Source organism: Schistocerca piceifrons, chromosome 2 (assembly GCF_021461385.2).
Source record: "Schistocerca piceifrons isolate TAMUIC-IGC-003096 chromosome 2, iqSchPice1.1, whole genome shotgun sequence".
In the NCBI taxonomy this organism is placed as follows: domain Eukaryota; kingdom Metazoa; phylum Arthropoda; class Insecta; order Orthoptera; family Acrididae; genus Schistocerca; species Schistocerca piceifrons.
Window position 1 is genome coordinate 922529299 of NC_060139.1, and position 16215 is coordinate 922545513.

The following is a 16215-nucleotide window of genomic DNA, read 5'->3' on the forward strand; positions in this document are numbered from 1 at the left end:
AATTTAGTTTGACAGTGCATGATACAGAATTTCTTGAGGTGTTACTTATTTCATTTCCTTGTTTATATGATGCGCACAATTTCTAAACTAAAGTGAGGGTTCTCAGAGTCCCAGATCCTCACATTGTTTCCTTCGTCGACACACGAAAGCGAGCTTCGTTCGCGAACATCGCCTTTCTAAGATAGTCTGGGTCATCGTCGGTGCGAGTCAGAATCTCAATTGAAAATGCTTTGAGCTTTGGCCTGGCATCAGATGTGGTCTCTGACAACCATTCTACACACTGTACCATTTGCTGGGGAGAGCCATTTTCGTCACTAGTTAAGCAGCAAAATCAAGCAAAGCTTCAAGTCTGTGAGAACAATGCCGCAAACCACGCTTTTCTACCCATGCCCGTTCCTGAAATATACGTGATCATAGACGTAAAGTTCATATGGAACACTCTGTGCTTTGACGGTGTGCAGTCTGAGCACATTCATAGCATGAATTTGTTATTCATTCAGAGATATGTTGGTTACGAGTAAATATTTTCCTCGTTCGCATCATAAAGTTGGAGGTAAAGAACTTCACTGAAACTTGGGTGGAAAGGAGTAGTATCTTCCTGGGGGGGGATCTGTCCTTTGTACTTTGGTGAGGAGAGTAGGCTACGATACTTGGCACAGAACCTTTTAGTATCTCCAGGGTTCTTCCATGTCTACAACCTTCTTTCATGATTCTTAAACCAAGTGTTAGCTATGATTATGTTGTGCTCTGTGCAAAATTCTACCAGGCGGCTTCCTCTTTCATTTCTTAGCCCCAATCCATATTCACCTACTACGTTTTCTTCTCTCCCTTTTCCTACACTCGAATTCCAGTCACCCATGACTATTAAATTTTCGTCTCCCTTCAATATCTGAATAATTTCTTTAATTTCATCATACATCAATTTCTTCGTCATCTGCAGAGCTAGTTGGCATATAAACTTGTACTACTGTAGGAGGTGTGGGGTTCGTATCTATCTTGGCCACAATAATGCGTTCACTATGCTGTTTGTAGCAGCTTACCCGCATTCCTATTTTCCTATTCATTATTAAACCTACTCCTGCATTACCCCTATTTGATTTTGTGTTTATAACCCTGTAGTCACCTGACCAGAAGTCTTGTTCCTCCTGCCACCGAACTTCACTAATTCCCACTATATCTAACTTTAACCTATCCATTTCCCTTTTTTAAATTTTCTAACCTACCTGCCCGACTAAGGGATCTGACATTCCACGCTCCGATCCGTAGAACGCCAGTTTTCTTTCTCCTGATAACGACATCCTCTTGAGTAGTCCCCGCCCGGAGATCCGAATGGGGGACTATTTTACCTCCGGAATATTTTACCAAGAGGACGCCATCATCATTTAACCATACAGTAAAGCTGCATGCCCTCGGGAAAAATTACGGCTGTAGTTTCCCCTTGCTTTCAGCCGTTCGCAGTACCAATACAGCAAGGCCGTTTTGGTTATTGTTACAAGGCCAGATCAATCAATCATCCAGACTGTTGCCCTTGCAACTACTGAAAAGGCTGCTGCCCCTCTTCAGGAACCACACGTTTGTCTGGCCTCTCAACAGATACCCCTCCGTTGTGGTTGCACCTACGGTACGGCTATCTGTATCGCTGAGGCACGCAAGCCTCCCCACCAACGGCAAGGTCCATGGTTCATGGGGGGGTTAAAACAATTGACACAGCATAGTCGATAGTGGATGGCTAATTGTGTATGGTAACCCATCATTTAACAAGTACACTTTAAACGGCAGAAAGCACGGTTCGCGCTGTAGCAATTGCCATACAGGCTTGGAAATTACCCAGATTATCCTCCAGTCACCACAATGATTTAAAGAATTCCACAATTCTATTGAAACATTGCACATAGGTATAGACAATTGAAATTGTATTGTAATAGTGCAACTTTCCTATTGCAATAATGCTGAGAATTAGGTTAGCAGTTGTTTCACTTCATTTAAACAATTCATTCGTTTTTCCGCATATATACCTCAACCAATTTACAAAGCGAAATTGGACTAGCAACAGTGTGACGTCATGTTTATTTTGTACTTTATTTAAACTAAGCATTGTGCATAGTCATGTCACAGGCATATACTTCACGACACAACAGTTCTAGAATTGAAGCAATTGGAGTGGCAGTGCATGATGGTTAACAGTGAAGCACATGCAGGTGCTACAGACGCACCACATGCACACGGTAAGTGTAGCACCGACCAAGGTAACAAGAGTAAATATAATACATTGCAGCCTCAGAGCCACTATTGCAGCCAATAAGCTTTCACGTGCATCTTCTATGCATGTACTTCCTGACATGACAGTTCTAGAATTTAAAAGAATTGTGGCAGATCTAGTCTTACACAACATGCATCGAAGTAATTAGGAAGCCTGTCACCAAAAAGTATTGACGTACAAAATTTTACACACTTACTGCATCCACACTAATATACAAAATTAGTAACATTTAATAAGAAATTTTTTAAATCACACAGTTACTGGCATTTACCAACAGCTGTGACACTGCGTTTCAAGAATTATTTAAGCTAGTCATTTGGTGTGTACCATCAACGACAAGACCTGCCAGTGCAATGGACTCATGAGTCAGTTGAAGCCACTACATTAACAGGAATAGACTTAATGACTGTTACCATTGTGGTACTCACGTGCGTACTCTTTCACATGAACATAAATATATGACTTTGAAAAGAGACAGTACTGAACGTATTAAAGCAAAATTAATTTAGGGTCGTTTTCATGGGTGAGGTCATTATTAATTTTGTAAATCGTTCACAAACACCATTCTCTGTACCATAGTAAAGAACCTTACATGGGTTGAGAACTTCAGTACTGTTTTTTTTACTATAAAGGTAAATCATTTTATGCTTGCCAGGCAGGCAGTACGTGAGAATTTCTAATGTCTGAGTGGCAATTACTACACAGTTCCACTAACATTTGTAAATAAGTACAGCGATGCGAAAATTAAATTTTTTAGATTTAACAGGGGCAAATGAGATATTCGGAATACGCATGTGTCACGCTCGCTGGTTATAACATAGCAGAAGCTCTTAGGGATGAATACTACACCTTTCAGAATCGAATTAAAGCATACTGGAAAGCAATAATCCACAGCAGATTCATACATGTAAGATCACACTTCAGTAATCTCGTGTTAAAAAAAAGAAGACTCAAGGGAACACAATTTAATATGATTTTTGCCAGGAAAATACACAATTCTGTTACCAGATTGCCTGTATGTGGGTAGTGGACACTAGTTTTCGTATCGTAACAATCAGAATTCGTTACCTCTTGAAGAATGACGCATCATATGTGAGACTTCTGTTGTGTACACCCAAATGTCATAATCCATCACAGTTGTCACTTTATTAATCATGCCCTGATTTATATGTATAGTAAATATACTTAGGATAAATAATATACCAAAATTAATCAAAATTTTGCAATGGCAGCTATGGGGATTTTTCATAGCTATCACTTTACTGCACAAGAGTCCAGTCACAACAAAGAAATGAGTTCTGTGTATAATAAGACTAAGTTCTATGCAGACTTTTATCATTAAGGATGGAGTAACACTGATCAGCCAGAACACTGCGCCAACCGACCTACTATCTATAGAAACCCTTCCAGGCGATAGCAGCGTCATCTGGCGAGGAATGCTGCTGGTCAGAAACACACATGGTGGAGGAAGTAACAGTGAGCATGCTGACCACGTGTAGAATTGGGAAGGCGCGCGATCTATCTGTGTTTGACCGAGGGAAGATTGTGTTGGCCTGGATTCTCGGCACGAGCATTTTGGAAACTGCACGATTTGTTGGGTGTTCGAGGACTGCTGTGTTGAGTGTCTTCAATACTTGGCGAAACCAAGGTGAAACCACATCCAGACGTTATGGGGTTGGGCATTGTAATGGTTCTTTATTTACGTGACCATTACGGTACTCCAACCCCATTTCTCGATACCACTAATATCGTACTACTTTTCTGCGAAGTAACAGACATAATTTTGTGACAATATTCACATTTGGTTTTATTAATGTATAGGTACTCCGATGTATCGATGTATTACAGTGATATCGTTCTTGTGTATATTCATTTCTGTGAGACTGTCATAATCTTTGACTTACTTGTAACCGTTTTGGCGCGAATGCGCACAGAGCAGTCTTTGTTTCACTTTGCAGAGGTTAAGTGGTTATTTCGATTTGTAAAAAAACAGTCAAGTCTTGTGTTTGGTTAAAGTGAAAATTAAATATATGAAGATTGATACAAAACTGTTTTCTTGATGATGTGACAATTAAGAAGGAGTATATGTGAATGTACAAGAAGTTTAATAAAAATGTGGATCGTGAACACAAAGCCAAAAATTATTTCTACCATTCCATTGTTCTGATCTGGGTTTGTTTGATCATTGAGGATTTCTTGAAAAACGCATTTGTTAGGTCTTCAAATATTGGTAAAATACAGATCTGGACTTCCTAGCAGTCAAAGTGGAATCACTCTAGAATCAACAAGATGAGCCATAACAACTTCGACGAAATCTACGTGGGAATCCATTCAAGATAAGTGCCAAAATTAATGACTTTTTTACAGTGACTTCATTATTTCCATTCTGACGATACCATCCACAGTCAATAACTTTGTTGTTGCCCGATAAAGCGAACATATGCTGCGTGAGCAACATTATTAATCTGATTTCTAACCTACTTTGCAAGTGGTGGTATTGTTAGAGCATCCACCCCTCATTACAGATGTCGGACATCGTGGGCTGGGGGGCAGAGAGGTAAAACAGGACAGGTGGCGAACTGTGGCAGAGCTAACGTCAGACTTTAATGCTGGGTGGAGTACAAGTGCGTCTGAACACACAGTGCATCGAACACTCCTAACAATGGGCCTCTGCAGCAGACAACCCATGCAGGTGCCAATGTTAGCACCATGACATCAGCAATTATGACGGAAGTGGATACGTAACCATCGACACTAACCTTTGGTTCAGTTGCAGAACATTACATAGTCCGATGAATCCTGTTACCATCTTCATCATGCCCATGGGATTGTGTGAATCTGTTGTCTTTCAGGGTAACAGCTCATTGACACCTGTACTGTGGGATAGGGACAAGCTGGCGGCGGCTCCATCATGCTCTAGGTAACATTCACATCGGCATTCATGGGTCCAGTGGAGCTCATGCAAGGCACCGAGACAGCCAGGGAGTATTGTACACTGGGTACATATCACGAACAGCCCTTCAAGACAATTATGTTACAAGGGCTGGCGTGTGATGGAGTAGTTCGAGGAACACAGAGGCGAGTTCCAGTTGATGTGTTGGCCCCCCAACTCGCCAGATCTGAACACAGTCGAACACATATGCGATGTGGTTGAATGTGGCGTCAGACCTCAACACCCCCTCCCCAGAATTAGTGGGAATTTTGTGACTTGTGTGTACAGATGTGGTGCCAGCTCCCTCCAGCTACTTGTCTAGGCCCCACTGCTTCCATGCCATGATGTGTCGCCGCTGTTATCCATGCCAAAGGTGGACGTAACGATTATTCGGTAGGTGCTGACAGTGCTTTGGTTGATCAGTGTTCATAAATTCACGATTATCAGAGAAGCTTGTGTAGACCTGAGAGGAATAAAACTCATGCATAAAGACAACATTATACCCCATAACATAACACATCAGTACCACTTATTGCAGAATGCTAGGCAATGGCTACCACATTCACAATGTGAAAAAGTGACCAATACTCTTGAACAAACGCACAAGGTGTGCTATAGCTTCCAATCTCAGACAGTATCCAAATTACGAAGTTCATGGGTTGAATAAATGATATAAACACTAGCTGTAAAGCTACAATAATGTGGTATATGATGTCACATATCTGAACCATAAGTAATAAACAACACCAAATTTCACCCATAAGCAGACGTTCTGGAGGAGAGAGTAATAGTATACGCGAGAACCTGGTAGTGACGAACTATTAGGTCACCTGAATCATGCGTTATAAGTGTGTATTATCAGGTCATATTCCTAAGCATAGAAACTGGTGTTGTGTAACATCAGTTGCTAACATCAGTGTACAGAATGTAACTTGAACTATTGTTTTTTTTTTATTGTTGAGCGAATCACCGGTGCCGGCCGCAGTGGCCGAGCGGTTCTAGGCGCCTCAGTCTGGAACCGCGTGACCGCTACGGTCGCAGGTTCGAATCCTGCCTCGGGCATGGATGTGTGTGATGTCCTTAGGTTAGTTAGGTTTAAGTAGTTCTAAGTTCTAGGGGACTGATGACCTAAGATGTTAAGTCCCATAGTGCTCAGAGCTATCTGAACCATTTTGAATCACCGGTTTGTGGGCTATTTACCTCGTTGTATAGACATGTGTGTCCTTTCTGTCACCCACTACACATGCTCACATGACATGTCTGAACGCGCAGAGCACAGTCCAGAGACGTACCTCACACTCACACATAAGATTTTAAGTAAGTGATCTGCTTCATCCATACTTCATTGAATCAATGAACAGTGGATGAAGCCCGACCAACAGGCATTATATGCATTGATCAAAAATGATAGTGCACTGAAATGGCTAGTTTCTAGCTGAAATCTAGATCTGCCAATAAAATTTCAAAAAGACGACTGATAGCTGAAATCTATTAGTTACAATTCCGGTGAATGGTCTGTCTACCCGTTTGCTCGACTTAAATCCCGTAAAACACGTGTGGGAGGCGTTGGAGGTGCATTGCAACACGTCCATACGAACCAGCAACCTAGCTGTTGTCAACCGCGGTGCAACGCCTTACCATAAGAACTGCTTACCAACATTGCGACCAGCATGGTAGCACGTAACAGAGCATGCACTCCCGTCCGCTCGCTGTGATCACATACACTCTTAAGAACCAAGTCCCACATTTTGTAATATCCCTGGGACCTTCATGAATCGCAATGACTTCATTGAGATGATTGCCTTTCAACAAAAGTGTCATTTCTGTTCGTCTATAATAATTTCCACAACGAAACCTTGTCTTGAAACCTGGCAGAAAATTCAAAGAGATTCCGGTCATATATAAAGTATGGTAGCTGCAAGATACAATCAATGCCTTCTCTTCACGACAGCAATGGAAATACAATCGACGATAGTGCTGCTAAAGCAGAATTACTAAACACAGCCTTCCGAAATTCCTTCACCAAAGACGACGAATGAAGAACAGCTGCCAAAGTAATTTAGAAGAAGATAGTCGAGGAGCAGGACATCAACTCTAAATCACTTAATAAAAGCAAGTCTCCCGGTGTTGACGGTATACCAATTAGGTTCCTTCCAGAGTATGCTGACGCAATAGCTTCATACTTAACAAACACATACAACAGCTCGCTTGACGAAAAATCCATACCCAAATACTTGAAAGTTGTCCAGGTCACGTCAATATTCAAGAAAGACCATAGCAGTAATCCACTAAATTACAGGCCCATATTATTAACGTCGATATGCAGCAGGATTCAGGTACATGTATTGTGTTCGAAGATTATGAATTACATCGAAGAGGAAGGTGTACTGACACATAGTCATTACGAAATTAGAAAATATCTTTCTTGTGAAACACAACTAGCTCTTTACTCACACGAAGGGTTGAGTGCTGTTGACAAGGAATTTCAAAACTGATTCAGTATTTCTAGATTTCCAGAAGGCTTTCGACCCCCTGCCCCACAAGCGCCTTGTAATAAAATTGCATGCTTATGGAATATCGTCTCAATTATGTGAATGGATTCGTGATTTCCTGTCAGAGTGGTCACAGTCAGTAATAACTGACGGGAAGTCATCGAGTTAAACAAAAGTGATTTCTGGCGTTCCACAAGGAAGTGTTATAGGCCTTCTGCTGTTCCTCATCTACATGAACGGTTTAGGAGGCAGTCTGAGCAGCAGTTTTAGACTGTTTGCAGATGACGCTGTCGTTTACCGCCTCGTAAAGTCATCAGAACATCAAAACAAATTGAAAAACGAATTAGAAAAGATATCTATGAGGTGCGAAAATTAGCTGTTGACCCTAAATGATGAAAAGTGTGAAGTCATCCCCATGAGTGCTGGAAGAAGTCCGTTAAACTTCGGTTACACGAATAATAAATCAAATCTAAAGGCCGTAAATTCAACAAAATACCTAGGAATTACAATTATGAACAATTTATATTGGAAAGGACACACAGAAAATAATGTGGGGAAGACAAACCAAATACTGCGTTTTATTGGTGTAACACTTAGATGATGCAATATATCTACTAAAGAGAATGTCTACACTGCGCTTCTCTGTCCTCTTTCGGAGTACTGCTACGCAGCGTCGGATCCTTACGAGATAGAGCTAACGGAGCAGATCGAGAAAGTTCAAAGAAGGGCAGCACGTTTTGTACTATCGAGAAATAGGGGAGAGAGTGCCATGGACATGATACACGATTTGAGGTGGACATCATTAAAGTAGAGGTGGTTCTCGTTGCGGTGGGATCTCCTCACGAAATTTCTATCACCAACTTTCTTCTCCGAATGCGAAAATAGGTTGTTGACGCCGATCGTCATAATAAAATAAGGGAATTGTAAAGATGATTCGATGAACTCTCTGCTAAGTGAGCTGTAGATGTATTTCTTTTAGTTACCTTCTGTACTGTAGCATTCTTTCTATGTGTGATTCAAGTTTCATCGAGCTATGCTACTTGCCAATGACGCATCATTTGAAAGTTATTTTCCTCCTTAGGTTTCCCATACCATTGTACATGCCTATCACACGAGCATACACAATGAATTGTTCTAGTAAAGTGAAAAATAAACATAATGCCATGCTGTTGCTAGTCCAGTTGTTTGACGTATATGTGTGTAACGATCTATGAAGTGTTTAAATAAAATGAAACAATTGCTAACCACATTCTATTCCTACCTACAACATTATTGCAGTGGTCAGATTGTGCTGTTACAATAAACTGCAATTGTTTACATCAATGATCTGTGTTTAAATAAAATGGTGCAACTGTTTAAATGACTGTGGTCGCTGAGTGGTAATCTGTAATACCAAAGCTTGTGTGGCAAGAGCTATGGAGTATGTTGTGTGTACAACCGTGTAAGTAAAGTGTAATTGTTTAAATGAGGTGTAGCTATTCACTATTGTGTATGCTGCGTTAATTGTTTAAATAAAATTATGGGTTGTGAAGTGAATATATGGTTTTTCGGCAACCAGTTGCTTAAATTAAGAACTCTACCAGAGAATGCAGCACAAAATTGTTCAAAGTAGGCACGGTGTTAGTGGTGTTTGTGGTGGTTTGGCGATTGTTTGAAATGTAGTAGACATGCTGCATATTAAGTGTGTCGTCTTTGTGAAAAACAGATGAATTTTATGAAATTAAAAATGCTGGGGTTAAAAAACAGAACCTTTCGATTCCAATACCTATGACAAGTGGCCAGAGGGAAAGCATGGTGAAAGGAGGTCAAGGCTCTCTCTGAGGGCTCCTCGTAAGCTACTGAGAAGTAGCGACACTAAAGTAGGTCTGGATCCAGTTTCTATGCGAGAAACTAGTCGAAATAACAAAAAAATTGGCAAAATCGGTGAAATGGTTTTTTAAAATGATTTGTCTAAAACTGAGAAATAAAACAAATTAGAGAAACATTATGCGCACCTAATTTGCTGTACGTAACTTCGACCATCATTCAAAAACGCTCGTCAAACGTTTCTACAATCTGTTTCATTTACCACTTTCGGACAAATCACTACACAAAACGTTTGACAGATTTTTCCAGTATTTCATTTTCAAGTTTTTATGAGAAATCATGATCGTATTGAGGTATCTGTGTTCCCAGAATCTTCTATTTTTGAAATGTCCTGAATTTAGTATTTGATTCGAGGATAACTATTTTAAACATAAAATATTACACCAATGGAACGTCTTTTACGCAAAATAACTACGTCTTGAAGAGACGAATTTATTGACACCTCGTTTGCACATCTCGTTATGCCTTCCTACTGTATTCTGCTCTCTAAATGTCATAAATTCAGAAACTGATTCGGGGGGGGGGGGGAAATCTTTTTGCCACTTAAATAGGACACCAATGTAACTTTTTATGCAGAAAATAGCCAGGGGTTGAATGGATGCTCTTCTTGACACTCCTTTCACGTACATAGCAGCAATTCTTCTTAAAACATGCCAATTTTCCATCAAATCATTAATTAAATTTTTCCTAATTAGCCTAATTACTTTTTTCATCAAACCTAGACCTCACGCTAGTCAGTTGGATACACTATTTGTCCATTACCCACTCCTCATTTGGCTATGAAAATCCGGAAAAAACCCATTGGGTGATTTACAGGCAGTCTTGTTTCCGCTCCGCTCAAATATATGACACGTGCGAGAATTGGTAGTTTACTGAAAAATGCTTATTACAGTGCGTGAGTAGATACAGAAAGATTTTATGCGATTTTTGTCATCGCCCCACGATATGAAACCAAAGTTTTTGAAAGTAGGCCGAAGTGTTTTGGATAAAAGAGTGAAAATTGTAATGTGTAAGTAGTAAATGAGTTTTACTATTTGGGGAGCAAAATAACTGATGATGGTCGAAGTAGAGAGGTTATAAAATGTAGACTGGCAATGGGAAGGAAAGAAATTTGTTAACATCGAGTATAGATTTAAGTGTCAGGAAGTCGTTTCTGAAAGTATTTGTATGGAGTGTAGCCATGTATGGAAGTGAAACGTAGACGATAAATAGTTTAGACAAGAAAAGAGTAGAAGTTTTCGAAATGTGGTGCTACAGAAGACTGCTGAAGATTAGATGGGTAGATCACATAACTAATGAGGAGGTATTGAATAGAAATGGAGAGAAGAGAAATTTGTGGCACAAGTTGACTAGAAGAAGGGATCGGTTGGTAGGGTATATTCTGAGGCATCAAGGGATCACCAATTTGGTATTGGAAGGCAGCGTGGAGGGTAAAAATCGTAGAGGGGGACCAAGAGATGAATACACTAAACAGATTCAGAAGGATGTAGGTTGCAGTAGGTATTGGGAGATGAAGAAGCTTGCACAGGATAGAGTAGCATGGAGAGCTGCATCAAACCAGTCTCTGGACTGAAGACCACAACAACAACAACAAGGTTTTTAAATAAAGTGGGCACTTAAGAAGAATTTTGTAAAAAATTTCCGTAATGTTTGACTTGTTTAGTTCGTAGAGCTGCTGATTATGGATGATAGAATTTTTTTCCTTATTATTGTAAACCGAAAAATTATAATTCTGTTCGCGATTTTGTGTAATTAATTCGACTTACTGAAAAATTTAAGAATCATAACGGGTTGCTAGTCACACAGTATACGAGTACTTTGCCAGTAGTGAATTTAATACAATCTTTCTTGCCGCACGCAATGACCCGTTGCCCTACAGAGGACTTTCGCATGCTGAGAGTGATGTAACTTACTCATGAATAAGACGGTTTCTCAAGCGAAGCTGGACAGGCGTACTTTACAGATCGAATGTTGTATGCGTCGCTATGAATTATTTAAACATTTCTGGTCACCCAGCTATTATAAAACTTTGTGTAGGCGTTTCATAATGATATTAGTTAATGATTGTTTGAATTTCAATATAATATTGAAGGTAAGATTTGAAATAAACAAAATTTCTTAAAATCAATGCCACAAATTTCCAGCCAACCGGTTGCAAATAGAATTTAAAATTCTTTAACTAGTTTTCAACGCCACTAAGGGCACCTTCTTCAGAAGAAACTGTTACCTTACATGTGGTTAAAAGGAAATTTGAGCGACATCGCTCTAGTCAAAACATTAAAACCACAATTAAAACGTCTTTCACCTGAATATATAACAGATATAGTCAAAAATTTTAAACAATATGTAAATATGCCACTAAGGGCATAACAGTGGTTTAGGACACGAGTGAGTGACAGCGTTTTGACTTTCCACTTTCACGCATATGCAGGGAAGTTAGCCATCTAGATTTGCTATGAGGTGAATTGGATTGTATGGTTAAACAGTAGGGGGCCCAGGTCTCAGGACGCAGCGTGGTTGGCTCAGCCCAAAATGCCGTTGCTGACCCAGTCGCAGTGACTACCGCTGGCGAGCCTATGTGTGGGTACAAAGACTAATGTGTAATTTGACGGTGGCTGGTCACTTAGAGGACGAGAAATTCTGGAATAAAACACAGTTACATAATAAAGCAAATCTGAATACATCTACGATCTCAGAAAAACGAGGCGCATCCAGTGACACAACGATATTTTAAATATCTGTAAACTTACAAAAGTTAATATTTTATGATAACTAAATATTTTCACAATGAGCCTCAGAATCAACAATATTTAAACGCTTCATGCGATTTCAACAAGCGATGTGTCAGGTGATGGCGTTGGACTATAGCTATCATCCGTGAAAGCTGCCTATGTATCTATTTTATTTTTTATTTTTTTTTACATTTTTTTGTTATGCAAGTGTTCGTTAGAACATCGTAATCTCCACACTAACACAGCAAATTTATGCACCGTGAATGCCCCATATCTTGTCATGCTTGAGTTTTTCATTAACGATTATGTTGCCATTTTTGCCATATTCTTACTTAAGTAATGATTATAATTGCTAATACATAACAAGGCAATTTAAGAAGTGCTCAATCACACGTGTTAGCTGACACCACTGCTAAAGAAAGTGCAAAAGACGATTATCTTTAGCATGCTTAAGTAATTGTTTAAACAACATTTTACAATAATCTGTTGTTATTTAATGTGGGCGCACTTGTGCGAGACTGCCAGCTTATTTAATTTTGAACAAAGCTTTATTTGTAATCACTGTGAACGGTCTCAGTGTGACTGAAGGTTTATAATATTAATCTACTTGAATAATGTCATAACATGTTAGTTTAATGTCAGAAATGTTCAAGTTGAGTCAAATCATGTCTGTAAAACAAAAGAACAACGAATTTTTGGTGGGAGTGATGACCATTATGCAATGGAAATGTAGGCAGTGGCGGAACACCATTGGAGTCAAGTGGAGACAGACACTTTTTCGAGCGGTGTACTCACGGGAGCGATTTGGGGCTTGTACGCGAGTTAGTAAAGATTATAGACATACATGTGTAACAAGAGTGAATCCGTCAAGTAGATTAGTGATTCTGCCCAGTAAACGGCCACTAAAATACTCTTTCTTCTGACTGCATTAACAGAATCGAGAACACACATAATAAGAGTTTTCTGATTGTATTAACAGAATTGAGAACACACATAATAAGAGTTACTACTTTTTTTATTTCGTATGTTTTGTAAATGGTAATGCTGAACTGTGAATTACTTGAGCTGCCAAGTATTTCGTGTTTTGTGATCAAGAAATCGGCTTAGTTTGCGCGCGTCTTGGATGACTATTTAGCTTGGGGAGTCTGCTACCATTCTCATAACACTCTCACTGCAACTTTATTGCAATTGACAAGATTATTGTCTGTCTGTATTTTAACTGGAAATCGTAGGACCACTTCCCATTTATTTGAGACGTACTCTCTCGAAAAAAAATTATTCAACGTAATTCTCCATCATCTACATCAATTAGAGATGTTGGAATAGGACCCTTTTTATTAAATTACTTATTTATCTTTTATTTTATATGTTTGTGTATTTTATGCATTCGCAAGCCTAACTAATGCATAGACAATGTGACGACACGATCACAGCTACAGTGAGTTAGCTGCTGGGCAAGAAAGCAGACATGTGTGGCTCGACCCTATGACTACATCAAGCTACACTTTTTTAACAGAGCCGTGCATAGCCAAATTATCTAAGGTGCGAGCAACATCAGTCAAAATAACAACTGGTTTCGCATGAGGAATGTTGTTTAGAGAGCTACCACTCAGCAAGAAAACCGTTAGTTTACGTCACACTGAAATGCTGATATATTTTGTGGTAAAGTGAGTGTGGCGATTTGTTTCGTGGTTCTAGGGAATGTGGTGATACCAGGATACGAGCTGTTAGCTGTGGTGTATGTCTGCAACCATGGTTAGAGGAAATGGTTCTCGCTGTGTTCAGATCAGCCTTTCTAGCACAGACAGATGACTTTCGCTTTGTCAGTGTGAACTGTCGAAGAGGTCATATTGGATTTGTGGAAAGGCTGCTGTAGCGCCTAATGTGCTAAATCCTGAGAATTAGCTTTTATTGTCTATTGTATTCAGATAAATTTGATCTGTCTTTACGGCTGGAGTTGATTGAGTTAATTTTCTCATTTATTATGGGCTGTGGTCTGCATTAGGTAAGCTGGGTTGGTATGTTCTATTATTTATGTTTTGTTCTCTTGTTAACTGAGTGTAAAATATTAGTTTAGGAGGTCGGCATTTCACGGTGTACATGTTGGGATATTGTGTTCTGGGCTAAGATTTGAACTGTGTGTCTTTACTGTCACATTATTGTCATAATTTGACAGTTTTGTTGTTATTAATAGTATATTATTTTGTGACCACTTACTTAGTGCTGAAGATGTTCAAAGGAGCAGATGATTTTACCATGTGATCTATTGTGTTAGCTCTCAAGTTGTGCTTTGAGGAAATGTGAGCGCTGGATTCTTATGTTCTCCTTGCGCATGTGCTCGGGTTTGATGGGGCTCATTAACACATGTAGAAACTGTTAAAAACTTATGCCAACACAACCCCCAGACACTTTCCACTCCATTGTTTCCTGCATCACAGGAAATTGTTGCTACTTCACTAAGTCATGATCTTCTATATATACACAAATTTTCTTCATGCGTCCACAGATTCAGCGTATTATCTCTGAAGTACAGCGTTCAGAGAATCGGATGTACGAATTTTCGTTAACACTGAGAACACACACAAACAGACACACACACACACACACACACACACACACACAGACAGACATACATGCACATATATACGTATACATGGTAAAAACCTGTAAAGAAGACTGACATGAGCACAGGCTCAGTCGTCTTCTTTTCAAAGGGATCATCCCAGCATTCATCAAACAAGAGGCCCGTTGGGGGCTGTAAATTAGAATCGCTCGACTGGGATTTAAGCCCCAGAATTTTCATATTGGAGTCAAATGTATTAGTCGTAGGGTCATCTTTACGGTTTCCCATGATGTGCCTTCGTCATCAAGGTTGAAAGAGCTGCCACGCAGCTAGGTAACTACCTCAAATTAAATTGCTCAGCAGTGCGACGCGAAGTGCTCAGTTCACTATCTGACAAAACTCTCAAGAGTTTTGGCAACATTCTTTAGATGAAGAAAGCGTTAAACACAACCAAGAAAATACAGATCGTGAGAATTTGGACTGACCGCTACGAAGGCAGCTGTATTGATGGGGTAGAGGCGGCCTGCCGTGATCACCAGTGGCTTGTGGGCGCGTGCCATCAGAATGGAGAGGGCCTTCTGGAAGCTGGTGCCAGCGCCCACCCAGCAGCTGCTATATGCCGCCAGAGACAGCCCCGCACCCTGCAAAGAACAACAACACAACATGATGCAAAGCACTGTCTCACAGTTTATGCCAATGTTCTTCACCCAGCGCAGCTGCTGTACGCCACCAAAGACAGCACTTCGTGTTACAGTCTACAAGAAATATGTTGGAGAAGAGTCTCTGGAAGATGTTGCTAATGCTCACACATCTGGTACTGTACGGCACTAGAGACAGAGCCCCCCACCCCTGCGAACTATAACAAACACCACTATCGAGGGCACTCTATGGAATCTGACCGAGATGCTGCTGACCGTCGCCATAGATACCACCTACAGGCAACAACAACACTACGAAAAACACTCTCGAGAATGAATCCAGTGCTCGCCCAGCAGCTGCTGTACGCCTCACTCCACAAATAACAACACAAAGGAGGGCACTCTCGGGAACCTGACAGCACTCAGTGACTGTTGTATGCATGGAGTGTAAAAACGGGAGTTGTCATGAAGTCACAAAATTGAAGCCGACCTCCATCATGGAAGTGTTTCGATAAAAAAAAAAAATGTTAGCTTGCATCATTAGCAGGTGTACTAGTCGTTCTGATTATTGTCTAAACTGTAAAGCAGTCACATTTCCTTCGTAAGTGTACTCGTTCAAGCGATATTTTCTTTTATACGCATGAATTTTAGCTGTGCTGATTACTTTACTGTTGTGGTTTTATTTCTGGTATTTAGATTTCCTATCAGTACAGTTCGAAAAATCTCTGTTGC

General features: G+C 40.1%; 1 protein-coding gene across 1 annotated transcript in view; it reads right to left on the minus strand.

The window, feature by feature from the left end:
* The window catches only part of LOC124775982 (odorant receptor Or2-like), a 52213-nt gene that overhangs the window by 9736 nt on the left and 26262 nt on the right, over positions 1-16215 (minus strand). Inside the window, exon 4 of the mRNA XM_047250823.1 lies at positions 15331-15486. Coding sequence (XP_047106779.1) covers positions 15331-15486 — 156 coding nt within the window. The remainder of the gene's footprint in view (positions 1-15330; positions 15487-16215) is intronic.